Source organism: Urocampus carinirostris, chromosome 18 (assembly GCF_059441175.1).
Source record: "Urocampus carinirostris isolate Australia breed hairy pipefish chromosome 18, RoL_Ucar_1.0, whole genome shotgun sequence".
Lineage (NCBI taxonomy): Eukaryota > Metazoa > Chordata > Actinopteri > Syngnathiformes > Syngnathidae > Urocampus > Urocampus carinirostris.
Window position 1 is genome coordinate 23,674,921 of NC_142366.1, and position 27,204 is coordinate 23,702,124.

The window sequence follows — 27,204 nt, forward strand, 5'->3', positions numbered from 1 at the left end:
AGCGTCTGTCCTCAAGGTCATGGCTGATGCTTTCAGTAGCAGCTCTGAAAATGTCTTAGAGCGTCAAGTGGACGTCCAAGAGACAACAAGGAGAACGCCTCCTGAAATGCTGGATGAAGTTTATCAGATCCGCCAGACCTGCAATTTCGTTTGTCAGAATCATTTCAAAAAGGTAGACCGAGTCACTCTTTGTACGATATACTGGGTTTGTAGGGGTGCTTGAAATCCCGGGACGAGTTGGAATTTGAAATCTTGTGTTTTTAAGGTCAAGTCAATGCTTGAAATGGTTGCCATGTTTCTTGGCAGTCTGACTATAGACCACGCAATAAATGAAAATAATGACACGAGTGCTCTCCATCTCTATGGCGTCGTCATGTAAAGCGCCATCGCCCCCTACGGGTCGCACCCAAGAGGAAAGCTCTATTTAGAAAATTGGCCGTTCCGGCTCCCTAATTTTATGTTCTTTTAAGGCTATCAATCATAACAAAGGTTTATGCGCCAAATTATCAAGAAACTAGTCGTTTCATATGTTTTTCAGTTGAACCCTGAAAAACACAATGTTCAGATTTACAAAAAAAAAGGGTAAAATACAAAACAATTTTACCTTTTTACGCTCGAAACAGATTTAAAGACAAACAACGACACAAAATCCCTGAAAATGCAAAATATTACCTTTTAGTGCCTAAAATAAATGGTTAAATGCAAAATGTTGGCTATTTTCACAATTCTATTTTAACCAATTTAGACATCTGAAAAAAACACCAAACATATAAATTACAATCATTAAAAAATAGCCAAAGATCAGCAGTCGATTAAAAGATTGAATGCACCCTGCTTTGGAGCCATCAATAGCATTAAAATGATTCCCAATTTTTTTTTTTTTTTTTATACACTCCGTAATTTCTTTTGTTTTCCTATCAAATCCAACCTCTATAGAGCCCTTTCCGTCTTTGTAAACAAGTGTGACGAACTCTGCATTGTTTAAGCAGAATGGCAGAATTCATGTCAGTTTATAGCAGCCTGTCAACCCAAAAATATCCTAGAAAGGAACAGCTCAAATGAGCCCAAAGTATGTGCTAGCAGCAAGAAAGCCACTTTAATGTTGTCATCAACGTCAACAAAAAAATTACTTTTGATCAGCCCTGGATTTCTTCCTTTGAAAGTACTGGAAATTTTTTTAAAAAGACTTTGAAAGTGCTTGAATTGGCCATGAAAAAGGTGTACAAACCCTGGATATAGAGTTTTGTGAAATGAAGAGTATTTTGATTGCATCTTTTCAAGGTTGCTCTCCAGTTTCCTGATGAACTCCTGCACGATTCCACTGTTATTGCATCGGAGATTGAAAGAATTACTCAGGCAAAAGTCTTCATCTTAGGGGACACCTCCTATGGCAGGTAATTGTTTCATGCATTATTTAAATGTATTTTTTATAGAGCCCTCTCTCTGGTTTTTAAACAAGTGAGTCATAGAATGGCAGAATTCATGTCAGTTTATAGCAGCCATTGACTGAAAATAAATTGTAAAATCTCAAATAAGTACAAAGTATGTGCAAGCAGCAAGAGCACACCTGCTCTGGTGGCTTTTCATTATAGCATTGTCATGTAGGGCGTCAACGCCACCTACCGGTCGCATCCAAGAGGACAGCTCTATTTAGAAAACTGGCTTTTTGGGCATGGCTTAAATGAAAAGAAGTAAAACAAAAAGCAAGAGTAGTCTCTTAGATTGAAAGATTGAGTTAGAGCAGTCAATATCCTTAAAAATGAGTCCGAATTTTTTTACAGTTCTCTCTTTTTGTCCTCCATATTAAACTCCATTATTAGCCGACAACCATAGAGCCCTTTCTGTGTTTGTAAACAAGTGTGACATACTGAAGCTGCGCGTGCATTTTTGAAGCGGAATGGCAGAATTCATGTCAGTTTATAGCAGCCCATTCATACAGAAAAATCGTAGATCAGTGTAAGAACAGTGCAAAATAGCACGTAGCATGGGCTAGCGGGTAGATAGCCCCTTTATTTTGGTTATCAGAGCCAACAACAACAAAGATACATTCTTCCGGATTTTTTTCTTTGAAAGTACACACAAAATGTAAAAAAATGAAAATGAAATAAAAATGCTTAAATTTGGCCATGAAAAAGGTGTACCAACCCTGTGGGCATGTTTTTTTTTTTTTTTTTTTGTTAATTGCGACACTGAAAACGCAACCCGGCATACTCGTTCTATACAGCCTGGTCATCCTGGAAGGGGGGGTTACTTCATGTGTGGTCTCTTCTTATGGTTTCTTCATTTTCTTCATGTTGAGATTTTTGAGTTTTTCCTTGCCCTCATGTAGGTCTTAGCTCAGGGGATATGGCGTCATAATAGTCTGTAGTTTGCAATAGTCTGTGGTCTGTGCAGCCTTTTGAGATTCCTTGTGATTAAGGGCCAAAACAAATAAACAGGACTTGACTACTCCTGTTGTTTTGGGTCAACATTGTGCAATGCCGCCTGTACTCGTAGGCTGGAAAGGGCTCTATTCAGGGTTCCAGGGGATCCTTAAAAAGTCTTAAAAGGCATTGAATTCATTCTAAAAATAAGGCCTTCATTGGCCATAAATGTCTTGAATCCAATTTTCAAAAGGTTTTAAAATGTGATCAATGAGATCAATATTTGTCTGTATTAAAAACTATTATCTATGGTCTTTTTTTGATAATTCAGCCATTTATTTCGGTGGCAACATCGCCTGACCACAGTCATGGAAGTATCAAAACGGTGATGTGCTTTCAGTCTTATGTCTAACCACAATACACGTGGCAACTGGGGACAGAGACCTTTACTTTGGACCAGGTCCAGAAAGTGGATGTGGCCGTGGCTAAAAGCAGAGCCAGGTCATGTGTGCGAGGCGCCGTGTATCAATATTTTTGATCTTGTTTTTTTTTTTTTTTGGTCGACTTGGTCTTAAATTGGATTTAAAAAAAAAAAAAGACTCCAATCGAACTTCGCCTCAAGCTGTAGAAACTTTGTTTATTGGAAATGGATTTTCCCAATTCGGCCACGTGTCTTTACAGTTGCTGCGTGGACGAGGTGGCGGCAGAACACGCGGGCGCCGACTGCATGGTCCACTACGGCCGCGCCTGCCTCAGCCCCTCCAAACGTCTCCCCCTCACGTACGTCTTTGAGAAGGCCCACGTGGACCTGGAGAGGTGCGCTTCCGCCTTCCGCCAACTTTATCCCGACACGCTGGCCGACGTCCTCGTCCTCTATGACGTCCGATACCAACATGCCATCGGTAAGCGCGCCAATTCCGATATCGGTACGGAATGTAAATCCTTCAATTCAAGGTCAAGAAAATGCTTGAATCGTGGGTGGAGTGCTTGAAATTGTTGCCATGTTTCTTGACAGCCTGACTTTATGGACCACCCAAAAAATGAAGACAAATTTGAAAAATGTGTGTGAAAATGACACCGGCACGCCTTCTCTAGTGGCTTGTCATTGTGGTGTTGTCGTGTGACGCGTCACTGACCCCTACTGGTTGTATATACAGTACAGTATATATACAATATTATATCAAAGGTAGAAACGATTTCATTTTTCCTTTACGTGTGTATTTATGTCATTTAATCATATACATTTTAAGTTTGACTTACTATATTTTGTTGTTTTTTATTTTTCTATCTCGGGAATTGGGGCCTCGAAACGCATTTGCTATTTCCTATAGGTTTTTATCCCCTGCCGTAGGGCAATTTCACTTGACCATCCCCATCTCAGAACGGTTTAAATTAGTATCCCTGGGATCAATGGTTGTGTATCATTAATAACTAAACATCTTTGGGATTTTAAAGACGTTTAGATAAGTCATTTTCAAGAAAATGTTCTGTCATTCGACTTTGTCCCCTGCCCGCTGCCCCAAGATGGCTGTGATGGGCTTACTGAGCATGAGCAATGCAGAAAAAGGATTGATGATTAGAATTATAACTTTCATTATCCAACCATGCAGGTCGGGGACATCCAAACTCTAAAGAAGGTAAGGGCTTTGAGTTGAACTGCCGTACAGGGGTACCTCCACTTTTAAATAATAATAATAATAATAATAATTTCCTTGTATTGTCATTCTGTGTAACAATGTACACAGAACGAAATGTCGATTGCACCTGACCCGTTGTAGCGAGCCGATGCAGCCGCAGCCAACAGAGGGCGCCGCCGACCACTTTTTAAGTCTTAGGAATGACTCGGCCGGGGCGCGAACCACCGACCTCCCAGTCTCAAAGCGGGCGCCTTACCATCTAGGCTACTGAGCTGGTAAATGTCTCTACAACCTAAAGTTTGAGGATACAAAATATTTTAATGGGGAAAATTTCACCTTTAGGAGACAAAGTCAAAAATACAGTAGTTCTACCTGGCAACCGGTGCGTATGCGTGAATCCCCGCATGCTCTTCGTGTCCCCTTTCCGCTCTGTAAACAGACTACTGTATATTACCGTTACAAACGGCTATCGTTCACGATGGACCCCACTAATGACATGCAGAAAAGTGAACAAGGAGAAAAGAAGACGAAGAGACTTTTTCTGGCCATCGAAGAAAGAGATAATGGAAAGGTACGAAAACGCAGCCATCGTTCCATCAGGCCATATGAAAGACATTTTGGCAAAATTCTTCCTAGTCTGGGAACTTTTGGAAAGGAACCACCTAGAAAAAGTCTTGCCAGGCCCGGGTATCGCTTATCATAATGATTTCCGACTTGACTCTGATTTTTTTTTTTTTTCCTCAGACGATCTGATGACCCTCTTGCGCGACGACTATCCGAACGTCGTTTCTTCGCAACTGGTGGTGGAAGGCGAGCGGTGTCACAGCCACGGCCAGATAAAAAACCAGTCCCAAGCGGAAGGGTCCGGGATCCACTTCGGACGGCGGTTCCGCCTGCGGGCTGGACTGTCCCTGGAGGATTACGGACTGTTCTACGTGGGCCGGGACGGGCCCACCTTGCGCAATTTCATGATGACCTGGAACCGGTGCGCCTTCTCCTCCTTCGACCCCTTCGCCTCCACGGGGAGGACGGAGTCGGTCGGCGTCAACCGGGCGCTCATGAAGCGCTTCTACGCTATCGAGAGGGCCAAAGACGCCAAGGTGGTGGGCATCTTAGTGGGCACCCTCGGCGTCGCCGACTACCTGCTTATCATCCGGCAGCTGAAGGAGACCCTCCGCGAGGCCGGCAAGAAGAGCTACGTCTTCGCCATGGGGAAGATCAACGTACCCAAGCTGGCCAATTTTCTGGAAATCGACATTTTCGTTTTGATTTCCTGCCCGGAGAACGCGCTTTTGGACTCGGGCGAGTTTTACCGCCCCGTGGTGACGCCGTTCGAGATGGAGGTGGCCTGCAACGGGAACAGGCAGTGGTCGACGGAATACGTCACGGATTTCCGACATCTCTTACCAGGTTGGAGCGCGTTCCGTGAATTCGTTCCGTTTTCTATCGAGAGGTTTTCAATTTGATGAAATTCATTGCCGTAAAACAAGGGTCCTGAACCTTTGAGTCTTTTTTACCTGTAAAGTAATTGCTTTAAAAAAATCTTGATTTGGATTTTTATTTCAATTTGCTGGTGACAGGATTACCCATTAAGATCCGTCACCAGAATGATTCCAAAATAGCTTCATATTGTGTCTACCGTTTATCATGAGGCAAGCCCCTCTTTATCCTCCAAAAACGTGCAATTAGAACCATACACAGGGTAGGATATCCAGATCATACTCCTATTTTATTCCTGCAGTCCAAATGATTAAAATTGGATGAGTCAAATTTTGTCACTGCACAACTGCTATTTAAGGTCAACAAAAACATCCAAAAATGATTCATTCAGAAAGAGGGAAATTATATCTTGAGGGGCTGTTGTCAATTCATAATCCCAAAGGTGAGAACCACCAGGAAAAGTATGTGTGTGTCTGTGTGCGGAGTTAAACAATGTCCAACTATTCAATTGTTCAAATTTAAATACAAAAAACATTACAGAGATGAAGAAAATGGGGTATGAGTGATACCAGAGATTGGGAATAGTGCATCTAGAACTATGATTAACTTTGTGTTATTTTTGCTATATCATAACTGTTATTATTAATATTATTACTATTGTTATTATCATTGGTGTATTTAATAGGGAAGATGAAGGGGTAGGGAAGCTTCAAATAGTCGGTTTCGTAGTGCTTTGGTCAAATCCGAAGGAAAATAGAGAAAGACATGAAAAAAAATGTAGTTGCTTCCAACAACTGTGGTTGATTTACAAAAACAAGAAATTCAAATGAATAAACAAAGTTGATGCTGGTGGCAGATGAACAATAGAATCCGTGTTAAGTAGGAAAGGTAATCAACTTATTTCAAGGATCGGGAGTTACCTCATAGCGTGTCAGAATGAAATATTTGCCTAAAACGGTTTGTTGTAAAATATTTTTGGTTATCTCTGAGATAAAGGAACCCTTTGGGGGAGGGTGTTTGTGGTTAAGAGTGCACATGGTCTCACAGGAGGCGAGAGAAAAAAAACGATTCTTCTCCCTTTTGGAGGTTGATCTTGCGGACGTCCTCATTCGAGTGACCGCGGGCGCTCCGAGCTTCGCGGTCCTGGGTTGCAAAGGCCACAAACCCGGAGAACTCTGTCGACTAACAGTATAGTCCCCTGTCTAGTTTTGGGAAATGCATTTGTAGCAGGGTAGTACCCTACATCCCGCTCGCCGTTTAAGTTAGCCACGTACACCAGCTCCGACGAGGGTTTGTCGGGTGTTTGAAATCCTGAAAAATGCTCGAATTTAAATGTTGTGTTTTCAAAGTTTGAAAAGAGCTTGTCATTCGGGTGAGGCTTTGCAAATGTTTGAGATTGTTGCCAATGTTTCCTGGCAGTCTGACTCGATAGACCGCGCACTAAATGAAGAACCATGAATCAAGTGTGCTTAAACGAAATGCCGAAACGCCTGCTCTTGTGGCCTCGCTTTGCCATTGCATTTCTTCTTTCCTAGTGACTAACAACAGCTGGCATGAGTTTGTATAGCGTCACGTGGAGCGTTATTTCATCAGACAGAAAATGTCCAACTTTTGTTGCAAGTCATGGCCTTTGTCAACAATTCCTTGATATTCAAGATCATGAACATTTTTCAAAGTTATTCTATCCTTTGTTAGAATTCTGTCTTATACCCTCAGGCGGACGAAATTACGTACCGTCGGCCGACGGACAGGGGAAAGGCGACGAGACGGATGTGTCTTTGATCACCGGGGCTCTGAGGAGCAACGCGCTGGACTCGGATCACGCCGATTCCTCATTGAATTCCTCCCTGGTCCTAAGGAACCAAACGCTGACGGTGGCTAATACCAACACGGCCGGTAAGTGTCATCAAAACACCGCAAGTGAAATGGACCGATTTCTTTTATTCGTGTGAACGTATTTGGTGTCTTTGACTCTTTCAGACGAAAGGAGGATAGATCCTGCCATTTGTAAAAATCAATCGCATAATACTTAAATATATGACTTAAAAGTATTTATTTTGTCGTGTGTTCAGTTACCGCTAAATGTTTTCAAGTGAGGGGGCGTGTCCGACTGTCTGGGCTTTCCATCTTTTGGTCGATCCATGATGAAGTGCGGCTCTTATCGCAGTTCATCGGTGCACTTTTTCATCCACCGACGGGTGAAAAGCTCAGCCCGTTTGACCCAGCCCTTAATTTGAATTACATTTAATAAACGTGACAATATACACCTCAAAAATGAGGATAAATACAACAAAAAATGCGACAGTATGCACGAAATCAAAAGACATGACAAATGTGGGCCAAAATGCGCGACAAAGAACCCCTCAAAATAGATAAATGCGGAACAAGGTACTCTACAATATACGTGACACCATATGCAACAAAAAAGACACAACCAAACTAAATACATGGCAAAAACACATCTAAATTTAGGATTAAATACGTCATATAATGTCACATCCACTACACAGCATCAAACAGACGTGCAGCTTCAGCAACAGACTGCTGTTAGTCTTGTTCCACGGACAGACTGAGGAGATCATTTCTTTCTCATGTTGCGAGGCTCTTTAACTCCACCCAGGGAGCAAAAGCCCACATTTGCATATTACCTTAATTTTATGACAGTGTGTATTTTCTGTAGCACTATTTAAATACTCTATAGCAAAACATATTGGTCATTTTTGTATTCTATATCTTTTATTTTATTATATCAACACAAGGATACTGCTGGAAGTGGGAATTTCCCTATGGGGATGGTTAAAAGTATCTATCTATAAAGCACGTGAAAAAACGCACATGAAAATAAATAACAATATAAATGACAAAACGCACAAGTATATGAATAAATTGCATTTGTCATATTCTTAGGTATTACGTGATTTATTTATGTCTTCATTGATTTATATGGCGGCATTTCTTTCTACAGGGGAGAATTGGTCCTCCATCCAAATGTTTTCTTTCTCTATTTGGCGCCATTGATGGCTTTTGTGCCGTTGTGTTTTCAGCCTCCTTCCTGGCCTCTCGGAGCTGGCGCGGTTTGGAGCAGAAGTTGGGGGAGACGCCGGTACAGAAAGCCGCGGAGGGCCGAAGAGGAATCGCTATTGCGTACGAAGACGAAGGAGCCCAGCCGCGACCGTGAGTGCTTCTTAAGGGCGCGTATGATGGGAAATTCAATGGTCGCGCACGGGAACTCCCTCCACGAAGGATGCCGGGAAGATGCCCGTGTTTCCGTCGGAGCGTCCTTCCAACCAGTCCTGGTTGACTGAAACGGAGAAATCATTATCACCGCGTTCGAAGCGAATCTCGTGTAAAACGTACCTTTTGAAATGAGGGTGATCTTTTCCCCTTGATCGAAACTAAGATCTTCAGGATTTGATGACTCGTAAGCGTGAAGGGCCACCAAAACGATCTCGTCATCGGGTGGCGGCTTTGCGGTCGGTTCCTGAACAAGAAAATAAAACCCAATTATGACTTTGACAGTATTGGCCCATTCCTATGGCATATATACCACGACACAATAGCAACTTTGTGATGTTCCATGTCTCATATGTCTCCGACACCTCCGTTTGCTATTGGTGACGTCGTATATGATATTGGTCTGCGATTGGTTTGCGTCACGGCAAGGTGCCGAGCTACCGAGTTCTACGAATAATCTATAATTTTAGAAAATGTTCATTTATACTTCTCTAAATGATGCTTGAAGGATTGTATATGATTGAATACAAGTTACATTTATTGAGTTTAAAGCTGTCGTTATTTACTGACTGTGCCTTTATTCAAGTCAAGTCAAGTCAAGTCAAATTTATTTATATAGCCCTTAATCACAAAAATGTCTCAAAGGACTGCACAGGATTACAGTTACAAAATTACACAATTACCTGATCTTAAACTAGCAAACCAGCATGCGGGCAAGGAAAAACTCAAAAACCTCAGTGTGAGGAGAAAAGAGAAACCTTGAGAAAGGACCTCACATGTGGTAATCCCCCTTCCAGGATTGAACAGGGTGAATTACAATTAGCATTACTGTACACAGAATAGTAAACACTAGGTAAGATGTTGAAAATGTCCGGAAAGAGCATGACATCAACGACGACGAGCAGAGAAAGTTTAGGGCAGGCATGAGTGGTGGAAGATGTTGTTTACAGAACAGGACGTACTGCTGATAAGATAATCGGCACATCCAGACGGAGGACGCTAGGCGTCGTTTTGAGAACAAGGCCCTGATGACGTAGAAACGCTCGGTGTTCCAGACATCGCGGCGCTCTTCTCCGAGATGGTGAAGCCCAGGGGGCTCCATTGACGCGCCCACGGGAGAAGATGGCCAATAAGAAGAGAACTAATGGGCTTCGGAAGAGGGTTTCCCAGAGACTCCGATACTAATTTGGCCGTTTTCGATGGAGTACCTTTAGTTAAATTGTTAATGAAATGAAATCTTCCCCCGTGTGGAAATGTCGGCTTTCCTGTTCATTGTTTCCGTCAAGGAACGAGCGCGCATAAATTGTTGGGTAGGTGTAGGTTGTGTTTGGTTCATGGGGTCACATAACTATTTTGAACAATTTGGTAAACGCTACATTTGGATATTTAATTCCCAACATGCTCTAGGTTTAAACACAAAGGTTAGTTTCAGTGTATTCGATCAAGTTGTGTTTATTTGCCCTTCGTCGCAAAAAGTCACAATAAGCTTTAGATACGACAGACTACTAGTATTACTTTAGTCTGCTAAGAGTTGACGATGCCTCTGAATGACTCGAGTATGATGAGGAGTTACAAACCCCGAACATGATAACAGATAAATGTATCCCGAGGTCTACCGGAATACTCACCTCTCGGGTGCTACACCACAACTTGAGACGCTTGTTCTGAACGCGACTCCAAACGCTCTCCATGTTGGTATCTTCGTCGATGGCGCTCGTCGCATCTGACGTCCGCCTACATCCAGACCAAAAGTTTTGCTTAACGCTAAAAGTCCCGGGGATTTTCTTACCCCACCAACGGACAATGAAAAGGCGGCCTTCTTAAAACAAATCAATAACCCGGTGGTCTTGTCACCATTGATCTGTAAACGAGGCACGCTGGGGTTGTTTATATGGGACGGGTGTGATGATGATAGATCCATAAGGAGCATTAGAACAGAAATACTGAACTACAGTAATGGGAACAAATGTAAAAGAAGTACTGCAAAGATACCAGTACAGACATGCTTCAAAATACTTCTGTGGTAATTCACATATTTATATCTGTAGATTCAAGGAAACTGCGGGTCAGATGTATCGGCATTTCGTTCTGTATACACGTGTACAAGAATGACAATAAAGTAGATCTGAATAATACAAAAATACTGCTACAGGAATATTACGACAGTAATGCTACAAAATACGACAGACATACTAAAAAAAATATCCTATGAAAATATTCCAAAATAAAAGTACGGTAATACCATCAAAATACAACTAGAGCCGAGGACAGCTTGAAGGGCATCTCGATAAAGCGCCCCTGAAACAAGATTTTTATTGAAAGAATGACATTTTCTATCGAGAAGCGATTTTTAATGATGGATTATTATTCGGAATGATTCAGCGAGCTAGGAAACTGATCAACTTCAACATGCAATATTTGATGTTCTCTTGACCTTTCCAATTGTTTTACTTAGCGCTTTGGGAAGTCTTGACTTGAAAAGCGCTATAGAAATGCAGATCATTTTATTTCACTTACAAATGCCAACTTTGTGTGCGGTTCCAAATAAAAGCGGCAAAGAGTGGAAAGTTCCCTTCGCTACTGGGAATCGCAAAAATATGCATTTCCGATTCATCTGCTATCACACGTCTATGCAACCCTCGTGCAAGAGCTTTTCTAAAAGTAGGTGAAAAATAAAAACCGCCTGGGTCCAATAACTCTGATTGAATATAGTTTTGAAGTAATAATGAATCAGCACTATATTTGACCTGCTATTTCAGTTAAGCACAGAGTAACGCAGAACAATTCCTGATACATTCTAACTCGGTTATTCGCGTGTATTTAGAACGAATTTTACCCAAGCATGTAATACATTTTTCTGTCCACACGGTGGCGTAGTCGAGGTAACGAATCCTCTCGACGTGTGTTGTGTATGTGCAGAGCATTTTGCCATCATGACTCCATGTTTGTACAAATGATAAATGGAAGATTTAACAAAAAATAAACCGCTTTTTAAGATAAATTGTACCTCATTTCTACTCATCGCTATATTTTCAGCCATTAAAACAAAACATTAGTTTGTAAAACAATTTGTAAGAGAGTTTCGAGCTGGTCATTGAAGAAAATAAAGGGGATGTTGCTGCCATTCTTAACATCTTTATTGAGGGTGTTGCCAATTATCGTAAGTGTCACATTAGGGCTACCCTCGTTTGAAAAAATTGTGTAGCTCTCGAATTCTCAATTTTTTTATTTTTAGGGTTTCATCTATTTTTGAGACTTTGCATTTGCAGTCATGTAGATGGAAAAACCATTTAAAAATCACATTTCAGACATTGATAGTTTTGCAAACAGGTGTATTATACGGTTGCCCGGGGCGTCGGCGTGCCCGCGCGCACCGGGTTAGCAACCCCTGAACTAGAGTCATTTTACAGAAATAATAATAATAATTGTTTTCGTCACATTAGCGTGCAAATTGAGTGTGCCTGCAGATCAGTGGTGAAACTCATCCAGTCAGTTGGCTTTCCTTTGGGCATTCTATGTAGGAAAGCCAAACGGCTTGCGTGGGCGACCTCTAGTGTTAATCACGGAATTTGACAGAATTCGTAGCTTACCTCAAAGTGAGGGATGAGGAAGCGAGGTTGAGTTTTCTACTAATCTTTTCCATCAGCGTCTCGTAGGAGGAGCCGCCCGGCAGCGAGACGGCAAAGGTGAAGGTGGAAAACACTTTGACCACGTAGGAGTCGTCCACCGCTTGGATTTCCTGCGAGGACCTCATCGTCTCCGATTTCTGGGGACTTTTTGGTTTTTGGTGACCGCGTACCTTGAGTTGTAAGTCGTCACTGCTCCTGCTTTCCCCACCCGTCAGACCTCGACACAATAAAACCTGGCTTTTAGTTCAAAGATGAAAACATTTTGGTTTCATTAAACCAGTGCTTCTCAGATAGTCGGGCGTTCGAGCACTTTTCAAGCACTACCAAGGCCGATTTTTCGGTTTCAAGTACCTTCAAATAAAAAAAATCCAGCGCCGATCAAAATGACTTTTGTTGTTGTTGACTTTGATGACTTTAATGAATTGAATCTCTAGCTGCTAACTCATACTTTGTGCTATTTTGCGCTGTACCTATCTAGGATCTTTTTGTGTCAATGGACTGCTATAAACTGACATGAATTCTGCCATTCTAACTCAACATTGCACGCGCGGCTTCAATATGTCACACTTGTTTACAAACACGGAAAAGGCTCTAACAGTGTTGGGGAATCAATAGGTTCAATACAAAAGTCATATACGAGGAGAAATCTGGCATGAAGCAGTCGATAGCTCTACAGTAATACAAATAAGAACATTTAAACCAATCAGGGACAGCAGCAAACACTAATAAAATGAGGAAGTTTCATTTTTATGTCCTATTCAGCTCCTGATTTCATATTTGGCTTAAGTAACGGGTGTCCAAACTTTTGAGAAAGCGGGGGGGCCAGATTCGGGAAGCTAAAAATGCCTGAGGGCCGACCACTCGTCCTGACATTCTTTCAAAAGTCCTTCACCCTCCTTGAAAGTGCTTGCCTTTGTAGCATTTTCTTTTGACCTGCTGGGTCTCGCCATAAGGGCTGTTATGCCGTTCAAACGGCTTCCGGTTGTTTCACCTTTTCACAGCGTTCCTTTCCAGTTAGCTTGAGCTAGTCTGACAGTCCCTCTTGATATGATATTCTTTGCAAATGAGGCAGACGCTGTTGTTTCAGATTTGGGTAAAAAATCCTCCAATTTCTGCTTGTCCTGGTAGTGGCGGCCTTCAGTCAACTTTCCTTTTTTAATTTACTGTCACCGTGTCGCACACGGGACGGGCTGAAAATCTCACAAAGCCAAGGGAAAGTTGGCTAGAGGGCTACTGCCATCGTCTGGTTCAATGGTGAATATTGTTTTGTACAAATTGATTTTATTCCGCGGTCAACATTACTGGTGGGCCAAATATTCATTTTATGATGGAGGCTGCGGGCCAGGTAAAAATGAATTACGGGTTCTTACTGGCCCCTGAGACTGACTTAGAATTGATCAAAAGCCCTGTTGTCTTTTCCCTACAGGCAGCACTCGGTTACACCGGACTCCCTCTTTTTATGATATTGGAAAAATAGGCCTTGAAAGTGCTTGAAAAGGGCTCGAGTTTGGCCACGAGGGTGCGCTCTTCTGAGAAGGACGTGACAGAAATGAATTGAGGAGCATTAAAGAGACCGGGCTTACCTCTTTTTCTCTCCGGCCTGGCTGGCGGAACCCGACTCGGCGCTTCTGATAATTCCTAGTTTCCAAAAGGGACCCAAGAATAAAACACAATCGACGTTCGAAAGATTGCACAACGCATCCGAATCCTGTACAGAGAATCTTTCGTGGTTTGCGACACCGGTTCATTGCAAATGATTAAATACGCATTTTTTATGAAAAACCGAGAAAGAAAAAAATCCATGTTCATTTTTTGGATCGGTTATTAAGGGTGAATGAGTGCCGTCTGCTGGACACTTGCAGAAACGGCCAGTTTGATGTGTGCCCGCTGTGTCCTATTTGACCACTAGATGGCACTGCAGCCAAGGCCACAGTGTCCCAGTGCACAGCGTGGCAGCGACCCAGGTTTCTCCACCTAGGATTTATTAGACAAATGAACATTGGTATGGTGTTTCTTTGCCTCAGGTGTTTGCCTTGTATGCCTAGAAAGGGATGGGCGCCACCGGGCTGTACTCGCCCAAGACACACCACAGAAAGGGGTGCCCCATCACCGGTGCGCTTAACGGTTACAACCAACCACTGAGATCAATGTTTTTTTTAACGAATGAAAGTTTCTTTCGCACCACTAGGAGGCACTCCATATTAAGACACTTTCCCTTTTAAGTATTCTCGTGAAATCCCCCCAAATTCTGATATTAACAATAAAAATAATTCAAATCAGGAAAGTTTAATTCATTATTCAAGCAGTCATTTGGGATTTTCCTATATTTTTAAGTTTTGGTTTTGTTTTTCTAGAAAATATTACTGATGAACTATCACGCCAATGTCATTTTTCATGAAAAATCCTAGGTCTAGAATTTGCTTTCCGTGACATCGTGAAATAGCATACCCAGAGGTCGCCGCCATGTTGGTTTGGCATCTTGCAACAGAGCACAGCGTCGCAGCATTAGGCAACAGTGCCATCTCGTGGTCCAATTTGACACATTGGGGCTTTAAAATGAGCACAAATTATGAATGAATTTGACTACGTTTATTCTTTCGGAATAAAGTCGTTATCAAACGAATGCGGTACGATTCTGTGCAAGCTTATTTTTGCAATCCGCAACCGCTTCATCGAGCGACATGAACATTTGTAAAATCCGATTTCCAGTCTTGGTAAGCTGCGGTATCGAACGAAAGAGGTCTGACCTTGTTCCCTTGAGCACCCGAGGTCATCTCCAAAGGTTCCAGGTAATTATAAGGAACCAGTCCTTTCTGCGTGGAAAATCGGGACATTTGTCAACATGACGTTTGGAAGTAAGAAGGTACCGTGTTTTCACACGCACATCAAAGATTTTCTTCAAATTCGCAGAGGACACCACAACACGGCTTCATGCCCGATTTCTGACTGAAATCCCAGGTTTTGGGCGAGTGAGCTCGACTCAATGCCACTCGTATGCGTCCCTTGCGTGAGGACACGTGACGTCACCCCCTTGTCGGGCGGTGCGCCCCCTTTCGCGTTAAATCGAGAAGTAACGGCTACGGGGACTGCGCCTTATTATGACGCGTGAAAACACGACGGAGACGAACAATAGCCGAGCGGTTTCTCACCCTTCCGTTGAAGACGACCGAAGCCCAGTTGTCGGATCCTTTCTGCAGGACGAAAACGATGTTCCCCGGCACCACCGCCAGTTCGTCGCTCGTCTCGGGGATGAACTCGTAGCGCACCGCGTGGGCGTCGCCATCCAGAGCCCTTCCGATTCGCATCGGGACATTCCAGATCCTTTTCATTATCCGTTACTTTTCCATAAATCGGATTGCTTAGAGACGTATTCAATATTAAAGAGAATATTCCAGACTAGAAAAGAATCAACGCCAATACTTCCCAATGTATGTGACACGCCGGCAAATATGTAAGATACCGTTTTCCAAAGAAGTATTTGAACTTATCGTACAAAATGAAATGATCATTTGATGTGGAGCAAATGTTCTTCCTTCACAAAAAAATATGTAAAACGTGGGAATCCGTTTTTTGGGGTTAAATGTTTGAATTTGATAATCGTTCCCAATATAGACTTCAAAATCTGCCCTTTGTGTAGTTTAACATGTCATTGTAGTTCTTTTGACTTTATTTTATTGACTCATTTTCGATTTTTTTTTCTCTACTTTCGGTTTGAGTAAATCGGTTCAACACCACAAAGTTCAAACTTTTGTTCCAATTTTGTCTGTCATGATGCAATGTTCTACAAAAAATATATTGGGCGCTCTCTGCTGGACAAAAGTAATACTACACCTCTCAGCGTCATAACAGGATTGTGTGAACTCTTATTTCCGTCGATTTAACGTACTTAGTGGCTCATAAATCACGTGATACAACGAATCTATGATCTAGTGAGTTGCCAACGCTTTTAATCGTCAATTTGATCGATTAGTTGTTGCAAGCGGCCCGATGATTGGCACCGATATCAGTATTGCCATTTTTATTTATTCAACAGTCCAATTATTGAGGCTCAGATGCAGCCAAGTCTCTCTCTTTCTCAGTCTCTCTCTCTCTCCCCCTCAGCCCGATCATGATCACGCATCCCTCATGAGGATCTACAAATATGATTTGAATGCTGGAATGATGACGCCATTTTTACCTTAGAACCTCGGGCTCTTTTGGACCTAATGGCTCCTGTTCAACCTAAGGGGAAAAAAAATTGAAATTAAATGTCGATGTTCACAACAGTACTCAGACACTTTTCAATGGAAAATGCAACCACCGTTGGCAAAATATTCATTAAACTGTAAAATATGCTCGCGGGGCATCGTGGTTTGGGGTTGCTCTCACGCCCCATGCCCCAAAACAAAGCTTGTAATGATCAAGAGATCTAGAGGAAACACATGCAATCTTTGCAAGTGTACGTTTTAAAATCGGTTTACATTTGAATCCTCCGTCTCTCTCCGCCTTTGCATCCACCCGTTAACTCTACTATACCAGCTCGCGTCACGTCACACCTCACCCATTTGACAAACCGTGCTAACCAGAAGTTTTCACATTTGTCTACATGTTTATAAAATGCCGTGGTTTTCATTACCTGCGGCTGCAAAGGGGCAAATCCTGAAAACTGATCCTGGGGAATCACAGAAGAAACCACCTAAAAATAAACAATACATGCAAGATCAATCAACGAGTCGGTTTCCGGTTTGCCTTGTTGGGGTGAAAAGTAGGTACCTTTGCTTTTCCCAGGTAATCCTTTTTCTCCAGTTCAGCGACGTAGTGCTTATTGGGTCGAAAGAGCACCGTGGACGGGAACTCCACCGCTTGAAAGAGTTTTTGTTTCTGCCGGCAAAAAAAAAAAAAAAAAAGCTTCCTTTTTTGTTTTTGCTGACAATTTCGTATCTGAGCTCATACATCTTAGCATCATTTCTCCATTTTCAGCCTTTGCTATCCTCTCGCGCCATTTTTGTGTTTTGTAGTACCGTACTTGATGATTCGGGTCCGTTGATTTTGTTTTCCGAGTGGTTTTCTAATCTCTGCTCCAGATTCTTTTTAGAGGAAGTATGAAATGTGATGACGCCTCTCATGACCGCTTTTACCGTTTCCCAGAGGAGAGACGGAGCTATGTTTTGAATCTAGAAATTCTGCCCACTTTTTCCGTATTATCTCATCGAATTCAGCATCTCGCAGCGGTGATTCGTAGAAGCGCCATGTCTTTGGTGGTTTAGCATCAACGTCTCTTGGGAGAGTGAGCAAGATCAGTGCATGTTCGCTAATAGGATGTATTCTACGAGATTAAATTACAGTGCTACTTCTACTTTCAAATGTCTCTACATACCAAAGTTTCAGGTTACAAAGTACCTGAAGGGGAAAGTTTGACCTTTTGTTACAAAGGCGTTTCAGGATACAAATTCAAAAAATACAGTGGTTTTGGCCGTCAACCGGTGCGTATGCGTGAATCCTCGCATGCTCTTCGTGTCCCCTTTCCGCTCTGCAAACAGCCTACTGTATGGTAGCGCTACAAAGAGCTAGCATTCAAAATGGAACCCACGGAAGACATGCAGAAAAGCGGACGAGGAGAAAAGAAGAGGAAGAGACTTTTTCTGGCCAACAAAGCAAGTGATAATAAAAAAGGAATGAAAAGGCACACTGCTGTGCAGGAAGAGTTTAGAGACCACAAGGTGGAGCACGCAGACATCAGGCCAAACGAAAGATATTTTGGCAAAATTCTTCCTAGTCTGGAAACCTTTGGAAAGGAATCACCCAGAAAAAGGTCAGACTATCGCTTATTATTTTTATTATTTCCTTTATTCTTTGTTTTTTTTACATGACATACCTCCTGTTTTATAATCATCTAATTTAAGCATGACTTGAATCCGTTTGTAGTGTTGTAGTTTCATTATTCCTAAAATAACAGATTTGGAACAATCAACTTGTGCCATGGCTGATTCGTTTTCATCCGGGTAACGTCCTGCGGGAGGCTTTCGCTCCCTTAAGGACGGCCCACCATCTTGCAAAGTCGGTAAAACTGGCAGTAGGAATACTAGTTAAACAGGGGTTGACAATTAGCCCCGTGTGCTAGATGATCACCATTTAGTGGGAGAAACCTGAAAATGTTTTTTCATTTCAATCAGTGCATTTTGGTCTAAATACAGTTTTTTGTGAGATGCAATGGATCATTTTGTGAAAAAAGTGTTGTAGTAGCATGGTATAAACACCAAAATATGAGCAGCGAAGATGGCATTTTTCTTTTCTGAATGATTCAATTCCTTATCATTTCCATCTCGAGGGTATATTGTCATTACAATCTGACGTTTTTTGTTCGACGGGCCGTATGAAAAAGCCTGCCGGGTCGCGTGTGGGTTTCCCGGACCCGGTCCGGTGGATTCTTTTTTGAGGCGAACCTACCAGGATAGACTGCATAGCCCTGTCCATGATGTTGACTTTGGCGTCCGTCTTGTATTTCAGACCCTTGGCCAGACTCTCCTGCGCTTTTTGCCACTGGCCCAGGTGAGCCTCCGCCAGCGCCGTGTTGTGCAAGACCTTGACAAGTTTACAGGGTAAATGATTTGTTTTGTGTGTGTGTGTGTGTGTGTGCAAAGCATCGCTATTTTCTTACCTCACAGGCGTATAATTTGTATCTAAGCCCCAGCACTTTGTAGTCAATCAGCTGGTTGCCCCGAAGAGTCTCGAACGCGTGTCGGAAATCCGCCACGCTCTCCTCGTACCTGGAAAGCGACGCGACGGCTTCGTGACTCCCGTCGTGTTCGTGATTTGAAGGGAAACGGAAAGGATAAAGAGTCTGCCTCACTTGTTCTTTTTATAAAAGGTGATTCCTCTTTGGAAAAAAGCCACCGCCAGATGTTCGTCCTTGCTTATGCTGCTGTCGAAGGCCTGAGATCAAAAATCGGACGAAAACATCACTCGCTTCTGTCGGAATCTTGAAATGTGACCGTAGGCGGGATCGTCTCGGGGAAGAACGGAATACACGGAAGGGCGTTACGTCATCGGGATACAAAAGGAAATAATTGCGTTTTGTGACAGCGACGTTAAAAACGGGCGTCATCGGTTTTCAGGTAGATTTTGTGAAAATGAGGATCGCTTTGCAGGATTACGACTTGATTATGTTGCACACTACAATATGAAAGTATATTCTTTTCCTCTGGGTTTCAAAGAGGAACTCAAGAGAAATAGCTTGACTTCTTCTTTCTACGTGACTTCCGCTTTCTGCCTACATCGGATCGTTGTTGGATCGCAGATCAGAAACCTTACAAAACGATTCATTAAAAGAAAAACTTCACAAATATCCGCTACGCCGTGGGCCACCGACATTTTTGAGGCCCAGCGCTACAAGAGGCTAGCAGTTTGTTTGTGGCTTTTTATTTAGGCTCGGAAAAACGACATCGACCGCGAATCGACTCAATATTTGCACACAAAAAACAATTGTGAAAAAAAATAGGTTTATACATGAAGGCTTGGTTTCTAAGTACCCCTATTTCTTTTTGTCTTTGCAGGGAAGTTTTAGATGATTATAAAGTGACACTGAATATGTCATAATTGTAGGAGTTTTCCAGTTATATCCGTTTTATGATAAAATCATCAGGTTTCATTTAAGTATTATTAACGCACATCATATTTATCCACATATTTTAATGAAGTATTTAATGCTGTAAACGTACGAATGTATCCTTTCATATCAGTACTTTCCCAACCCCTATCATACAACCTTGAAAATTCAGCAGTGTGCAGTTTTGTCAAAGGTCTCTTGTGATGCAAGGTTCCTTTCGTTGCCTTGTGACGTAAGTTCCCAAATGACATCTACTGAACTCATGATCAGTAATATTTCCCGCCGATGCGTTCAGGCGCATCGGCCGATCTATCGTAGAACTAACCCTACTCCTAATATTCAGAACTTGGTTAAATAAGGCCAGTGTTTTTCAACAGCAGCGCCCCAAGATATTGCCAAGTGTGCCGTGGGAAATGTTTTGATTCGTGTGCCTGTGCGGTCTAGCGCCCGGTAGAGTCGTTTACTTCCAAATCACGAGCGGCGGCGGCGGCAGCAGGTAGCCGATCGTCTCGGGCTCGGAGACGAGCGAGTTAGCGACACGCGGATGTACTGAAAGGCGGATCGCAGGACCACGGTGAAAGTGACGGATACGTTTTTGAAGAGGAAAAATGCGGACTCTGAACCGGACCCTGGACAAAATCCGGACCCGGATGAAGGCCCTAGTACGAGTGGAAGTCAAAAGAAAGCGTCCGGCAAAGTTTCTGGCGCGATGCGACGCAACGAAAGCTCATCGATAAGCTAAATCATGAATAATAATATGTTATTCTTCAATGTTAAAAAACAAAAACACCGATTTTTTTTTCAATGAAAGAAACGTGCCTTGGCTCAAACTAGGTCGCAAACCACCGACACGGGCTATCATTGACGAGAATTCAAATTTCCAAGAAAATCCAAATGAACCCATCACCGCTAAGCGACTCAGGCGTTCGCACTCGACCTTTTCAGCGGCATCCAGATTTCGGTCGAGAAGTTGGAGGCATCCGATGTTGAAATCGATTTTGGAGTTGGGCCGCTCGATGGCCAGGAAAATCCGGAGCGCTTCCGTCAAATCCTTCCTGTCCGCGCAAGACACGGCGTCGTCCCACTGCCGCAAAGTGTCCAAAAACGACATTTTCAATCCTCACGCGCTCGGAAGAATCGGCGGGGACTGGCTGCAAATGGAGGAAGCCGCTTTGAGTTGTACAAACAGGAGCGGGAAGTGATGACATTCAAAGTTGCTTCATCGTGACGTGGGGAACGTTTTTTTTTTAGATCCTACATCAGGGGTGGGCGATCTGTTTTCAGGCGGGGGCCACTTCAGGTACAAAATCGGGCAGAAGGGTGAGGCCGAGAAGAAAGCATCGATCGATCGCATTGGCGGTCCTAAATTGAATATCGAACAACGAGATACACTTTTCAAATGTTGATTTTGTGATTTAAGGCACAGAAATATCAAAATCCTACGTGAAAATGTCACTGGCCCCTGAACCTAATATCCAGTCGGGCCACCTCTGCCAGCGATAACAGAAATCAAACGCTTACAATCATTAGTCGTGAGTTTTTCACAACGCTGTGGAGGAATTTTGGCCCACTCTTCTTTGCAAAATGGTTTCAAGCATACAATATTGGAGGCTTGCCTCGCATAAAGTGCCCGTTGAAGATCACTTAACGGCATCTCAATTGGATTTAAATCCAGACTTTGACTTGGCCACTCCGGAACCTTCATTTGGAGCCATTCAGAGGTGGACTTACCGGAGTGTTCCGGATCATCGTCCTGCCCCGTGATCCAAGAGGGCTCGAGTTGGAGGGCACCAGCGGATGGACGGACCTTCTCCTTCGGGATCTTCTGGGAAACATCAGAATTCAATCGTCAAGTTTCCCTTGTCCCGAAGCTGCAAAACAGCCCCAAACCATCACACCAGGTCCCCCGGTTCGAGAGCGGGTGGAAACACGCGTCGGCCCGGAGAGGGATAGGTGCCCCCAGGCTGTACCTGCCCAAAACACACCACAGGGAATGGTGCCCCACCACCCAAGCGCTTGAAGGATCCACTCACCCCATAACCAAATGTTCATTCAGGAATGAAAAAATGAAGTGTCCAGGACGGGCTCCTGCGACTCCCCCGACTTGTTATCGCCATTAAAAACATTACCCCGGAAGTGTGTTTAGCTAAGCTTTTATTTTGTAAAAGAGGCGTTTCCGTTTGCAACTCGACAAACGCGGCTCTTGCCTCATCACTGTATTAAATGACAAATTCCGAATTGAATGAGGCGCCGAGAGACGAACGGGCAACGTGATGCCCGAATGAAGAGACATGGTGCCAAATACAAAGCTTGAAATGATTCGTCGCTTTTGTGAGCGCGATGGTGTTTACACCTAGCTAGCCCTCCTTCGGCGGCTAACGCGAGCTAGCAAGATGGACCTTGGAACAATGTTGTACAACAATTTAAAAGATGTGACGTGGAGCACCACCGCCTTGCCCATCGATCAACTCGTCGGTGCTTATCGATTGCCTCAGATCGTCAAACTGGACAACGGTCAGTCGCTTTTTCGGGCCGAGATCTCAATCAGTCCGAGCTAACTCTCGCTTGCTTGCTACTAACTTGGAGTCATACCGCTGCAAACTGAGATTTTTCTCGTCCAAACGACAGGCAGGCGTGAATGATTCTTGCAAATCGTCTTTTGATTTTGCTGCATGCTGAAAATGAGCGACTCGCGATGACGGCTGCAAATGCACGACTTGCAACCCAAAGTTTGCAGATGACATGCCTTTTATTGCCCACGCGTGGCGGATAAAAACACCGCGGACCGCGTGGCACTGATTTGGAACGTGTCTTATTATATTGGAAAAAAACAATCCCATTTTGCCAGCGGAAAAAAAAAACTATCATTCTGGCTGTCGCCGCTATCCGTGTGTGCGTGAATGGGTAAGGGTGAAGCGCATTGTAAAAAGCTTTGGTAAGTCTTCAGTGACCTGAAATGTGATACATAAATGCAGATCATTATTCATATTATTTGTATTATCCAGCGCCTCCAAGTGGTAAAAAAAACTTTATTGAAAGCCCCTGTGTGTAATATATGACCACTAGATGGCACTGTGTTGTCTGTAGCAGGCAGGGGGCAGTGACAGAGCACAGGATGCTGGTCAAACATGGCAGCGATCGAAGTGGGGATTCCACTGTAAGAGTCATGCAATTGTCTCATACATAAACATCTAGTTCATGTATTTTTGCCCAAAATTTAAATGAATGTTTTTATTTTGGACTCAAAAGTTTTTGTATCACCAGGAGGTACCCTTTCAAAACAATCTTGATCCATAAAATAAGCAAAAGTATTGAACTCAATTATTACCCGGCACCTTTCCGTGTTTGTAAACAGGTGCGACGTCGCCAATTGTTGAAGCGGAACGGCAGAATTCACGTCAGTTTATAGCAGTCCACGGACACGAAAAGATCGGCGATTATGAATGGCACCAAGTAAATGCTAGCAGCGAGATAGCGGCTTAACAAAAAACATCCTTTAGATCGAGGCAGGATTTCTCCCTATGAGGGTACTGGAAAGTGCTTGAATTTGGCCATGAAAAAGGTGCTTTTCATTAAATCAGACAGTTTCCATCCGTGTCATTTTGACGCAGAAGGCATCGAAGGGTCATTCAATGTCAAAATATGCGTCAGGGACAATGCACGGCTAAAACAGGGCTTAAGTTGGAGCATTTCAGGGAAAACGGGCTTCAAGCTTTGCCTCACCATGTCACGAGCCAAAAATGCTTTGCAAACACGAAAGCGGTTTCTCGCAGGCCAGTCGGTGGAAGGCTTCCGGGACAACGACTACCTCTTGATTCATTCCTGCCGCCAGTGGACGACCATCACCGCCCACAGTCTGGATGAAGGACACTACGTGATTGGACCGAAAATAGAGATCCCTGTTCATTATGAAGGTAAACTCCGTCAAAATGTGCAAACAATAATCCGATTGAAAGCGGGATCTTGCATTTCTAAAGCAATCCTAATGGATCGTTTACACGCCAACAGATTATCGAATGACCCCGTATACCCGGGGTGTCCGAACTTTTCTTGCGCCCGATAGTCGGGTGCGCCCCGTGTTGCGTTAAATACAGAAAAAGAAGCAGCGAAGGAGACTGCGCCTATTAACACGGTGCGCCCTGTGCTCGTGAAAATACAGTGAAAGGGCTTCACGCAAAAAGATGTGGTTTCCGCATGTATTCGTTTTGACATTAAAAAAGGAGAACTCCATACACCGAAGCCTGCTCGTTTTCTCCGAGCTTCAAAAGTGAGCTTCGTTGCTCCTATCGGTTAATAAGATACGCTCGTACGTGGCTTGCCGAGATCATAGATCATAAAGTTACTCCATATACGAGTATACGTGGATGGGAAAAACCTGTTGCATTTTCAGCTGGGACAGAAAATTAAAATCCAAATATCCCAGAGAAATCCACCAATACACATGGGGCTTCTGTTTTCTAAGCAAGTGAGCCGGAGTTTGCATGTATCATTTGGCTTTGTACTACAAGTCCCACAGTGCTTTGGGGCATAGGACGATTTGAACGCATATACTTCCACGACGATTAGAAAATGAAAGGACTTACCCGACCGTAGCGATCGGAAAACTGGCGGTCGGACTGAGACCCGGATGGGATTGTTGTGCCTGTTGACAGATGACCGCCTGGGTCGGGACGTCGTTACCGATGGTCCGTTCTGATTTCAGGTCAGTTTAAGCTACTGGAACAGGACCGAGACGTCAAGGAGCCCGTGCAATACTTCAACAGTGTGGAAGAAGTGGCCAAAGCCTTTCCCGAAAGGGTTTACGTCATGGAAGAAATCACATTCAACGTTAAGGTATGCTTAACAATTCAAAATGGATTCACTTGACTCTTGAGTTTCCCCAGTAAAAGGCGCACCGGACTATAAGGCGTTTCTAAATTTCCTCATGCTGAGGTTTTGAGGTTTTTCTTTGGCCTCATGCAGGTTTTAGATCAGGGGACGGTGAAATAATAGTAGTTGTCTGTAGTGTGTACAGTCATTTGAAACTTAAGGGCCAAACAAAGACTTGACGACAGTCAGAGCTACCGAGCTCTTTATACACCGACGGCGGATCATGATGCAATGATTAATCGGTCAATAAGTGATTAAAAGCGGATTCAAATCTCAAAACATGGTTTGCATCGGGAATCGAACTCTGATCGCGGTAGTGAGGGCGCGGGCGACCCATTAGCCCAAGATTGATTTGAGTTCACGACGTCAATCACCAAAGGGGGAATATTGTAGAATAAAACTTCAAAGACATTGCCTCTGACATGGGAAGCCTATATAAAAGTTCGCAATAAGTATTATGATGCACGAGAATCATTAGCCTTGACGTAACAGAGAATGTTTTTGGAATCATTTTTTGTTGATAAAAATGTTCCCTAACGTCAAAAAAGTCAAGCGCAGAGATCGGTATTTTCTATTGATGAATATGCTATGCAACCAAATTGTGTATTCGCCTTGTAAATGCTTTGTTTCTGGCCAGATAATTTAAGACCGCAGTTGTTTTTTCTTGGATCAAATATTCCACAATAAAGACATACGTAAAGGCATTCCATCCGATGTCAATATCACGCTATTTTTTTCACACGGTGCCAACACAGATTTGCATAGTGCATTCTGATACGTTAAACATTCTCTTCACATGTATGTGAAAGAGCTTGTATTTTGTTGAAAACCCTTTGGTTTCCTGTTTCTGTCTTCGCAAGGTAATCGAAGAAGTGGAAAGAAGGCTCTATGCAAATACATTTTGTGATAGAGATATGGTGTAAAGTCATTTAAAGTATTGGCACCCCTCCTGACCCGGGTTTGAATCCCTTGGCTGGCAATGACGATCAATTGATTAATCACTGCACAAATACGCAGGTATACCATAAAACTTTGCGTAGTAATGCACACCTAGAAATACCTATCTACCGTATTCTGCCCCCGGAATAGAGGTTTGGTTTCTCAGCTCCTGCCTTTCTCTCAGATGGCTTCAGGGGAATGCAACGAAGACACGGAGGTCTACAACATAACGCTGAGCACCGGCGACGAGCTGACCCTGATGGGCCAGGCCGAGATCCTCTACGCCAAAAGCTCCAAAGAGAAATCCCGCTTCAACGCCATCTTGAAAAAGATGGGCAAGCTCAACTCGGCGGGCAAGCTGGGGCGAGGCAAGATGCCCTGCCTGATCTGCATGAACCACCGCACCAACGAGAGCGTCAGTCTCCCCTTCCAGTGCAAGGGGCGCTTCGGCACCTGCAGCCCGCTGGAGCTCCGGATGCAGGAGGGCGAGCACGCCATCCGCGACATCGTGGAGAAGACGCGGCTGCCCGTCAACGTCACCGTGCCGGCCGCTCCGCCGCGCAACCGCCACGACCTCCACCCCATCCGCGAGGGCCACCGCTACAAGCTGGTCAAGGTCCAGACCAAGACGGTGGCGGTGTGCTGCGTCCTGCGCAGCGACAAGATCGTCCCGCTCCATTTCGCGCTGGGCGCCGCCGCGCCGCCCAGGGTCCTGGTCCCCGAGGAGCTCCTGCGAGGCCGGCTGTGGTCGGACACCGTGGTGCGACGCTGGTTCTCCTTCTGCCAGGAACGCTTCGATATCGACGACTACTCGCGGGCCGTTCGCCACGTGCGCGGCGAGGAAGGGAAGAGCCCCGAGAAGCGGGGCGGCACGGCCAACGGTGGCCCGGTCGAGGCCCGGACCCCCGCCTCGCTGACTCGCGCCGGCGAGGAAGCGACGGCGTCCTTCCACAGGCTCTCTGTGTGCGTCTACGGCAGTCATCTGCACGGTAACAGCGAAGTGGACCTGCAAGGGTGCGCCGGCCTCGGGGGCGATTGGGCGCCGTTGCCGTCGGACAGCGTTCCGGCCGATTCGCCGGAAGACGAGAGCCGCCCCGCGCCGGCTTCGGAGCGCCCGGACCCGACGGCCGCGGCGACGTCGGACGTCCCTTACGAAGAGTTGTGGTTGGACCGCCTCCGAAGCCAGATCCCCGAGGCCGCCGACGACGGGCGAGACTCCGCCGCGGCGCCGACGGGTCGCCCGCACGCCGACGTCTCGGTTCCCGACGTCGTCTTCGCGCCGCCGCCGGTGCCGCCCAAATCGGAAGCCGTGAGTATCGCCTCTTGAAACTCGTGACCTTATATGGAGATGGCGGCCTGACGTGCACAACTGTCATCGGCAATAAATATGTTCGACCGGAGTTCAACGTCTGACTATATTCTTGCGGCCCTGTCCGATAGTAACGTCAGTAATGATAATTCTAAGCGCAAATCCATTCTCGACCACTAGGGGTTTACACTGGACATCA

The 27,204-nt window shown here is 44.3% G+C and overlaps 3 protein-coding genes across 4 annotated transcripts in view; 2 read left to right on the top strand and 1 right to left on the bottom strand.

Annotated features, from left to right (window-relative positions):
* Positions 1-8,952, top strand: dph2 (diphthamide biosynthesis 2). Its single transcript, XM_088322629.1, has 6 exons — positions 1-172; positions 1,282-1,394; positions 3,045-3,265; positions 4,745-5,410; positions 7,157-7,336; positions 8,485-8,952. Exons 1-6 carry the CDS (start codon positions 20-22, stop codon positions 8,616-8,618), a joined length of 1,467 nt encoding a protein of 488 aa, XP_088178755.1. The 5' UTR covers positions 1-19; the 3' UTR covers positions 8,619-8,952.
* Positions 7,483-27,204, bottom strand: part of ncf2 (neutrophil cytosolic factor 2) — a 21,998-nt gene continuing 2,276 nt past the window's right edge. The window contains exons 3-17 of the mRNA XM_088322630.1: positions 21,620-21,713; positions 20,826-20,972; positions 19,133-19,215; positions 18,941-19,049; positions 18,730-18,864; positions 17,056-17,163; positions 16,919-16,978; positions 16,481-16,524; positions 15,453-15,594; positions 15,051-15,116; positions 13,887-13,941; positions 12,265-12,520; positions 10,303-10,408; positions 8,798-8,921; positions 7,483-8,741 (exon numbers count right to left, since the gene is read on the bottom strand). Of these exons, the coding sequence (XP_088178756.1) occupies positions 8,650-8,741; positions 8,798-8,921; positions 10,303-10,408; positions 12,265-12,520; positions 13,887-13,941; positions 15,051-15,116; positions 15,453-15,594; positions 16,481-16,524; positions 16,919-16,978; positions 17,056-17,163; positions 18,730-18,864; positions 18,941-19,049; positions 19,133-19,215; positions 20,826-20,972; positions 21,620-21,637 (1,545 nt within the window). The 5' untranslated portion in view covers positions 21,638-21,713 and the 3' untranslated portion in view covers positions 7,483-8,649. The remainder of the gene's footprint in view (positions 8,742-8,797; positions 8,922-10,302; positions 10,409-12,264; positions 12,521-13,886; positions 13,942-15,050; positions 15,117-15,452; positions 15,595-16,480; positions 16,525-16,918; positions 16,979-17,055; positions 17,164-18,729; positions 18,865-18,940; positions 19,050-19,132; positions 19,216-20,825; positions 20,973-21,619; positions 21,714-27,204) is intronic.
* The window catches only part of garem1 (GRB2 associated regulator of MAPK1 subtype 1), a 13,510-nt gene continuing 5,137 nt past the window's right edge, over positions 18,832-27,204 (top strand). Inside the window, exons 1-4 of one of the 2 annotated variants that reach the window (XM_088322628.1) lie at positions 18,832-18,881; positions 23,662-23,802; positions 24,591-24,721; positions 25,847-27,005. In XM_088322628.1, coding sequence (XP_088178754.1) covers positions 23,797-23,802; positions 24,591-24,721; positions 25,847-27,005 — 1,296 coding nt within the window. In that variant the 5' untranslated portion in view covers positions 18,832-18,881; positions 23,662-23,796. Of the gene's footprint in view, positions 18,882-21,817; positions 22,403-23,661; positions 23,803-24,590; positions 24,722-25,846; positions 27,006-27,204 lie in introns of those variants that run through there. The other variant, XM_088322627.1, reaches the window with a different exon arrangement.

Bases quoted from the DNA above. Each gene is read 5' to 3' on its own strand.
- dph2 (XM_088322629.1), top strand. From the start codon at position 20: ATGGCTGATGCTTTCAGTAGCAGCTCTGAAAATGTCTTAGAGCGTCAA. The intron at 1,395-3,044 runs GTAATTGTTTCA...GTGTCTTTACAG, and splicing joins GGGGACACCTCCTATGGCAG to TTGCTGCGTGGACGAGGTGG. The intron at 7,337-8,484 runs GTAAGTGTCATC...TTGTGTTTTCAG, and splicing joins GGCTAATACCAACACGGCCG to CCTCCTTCCTGGCCTCTCGG.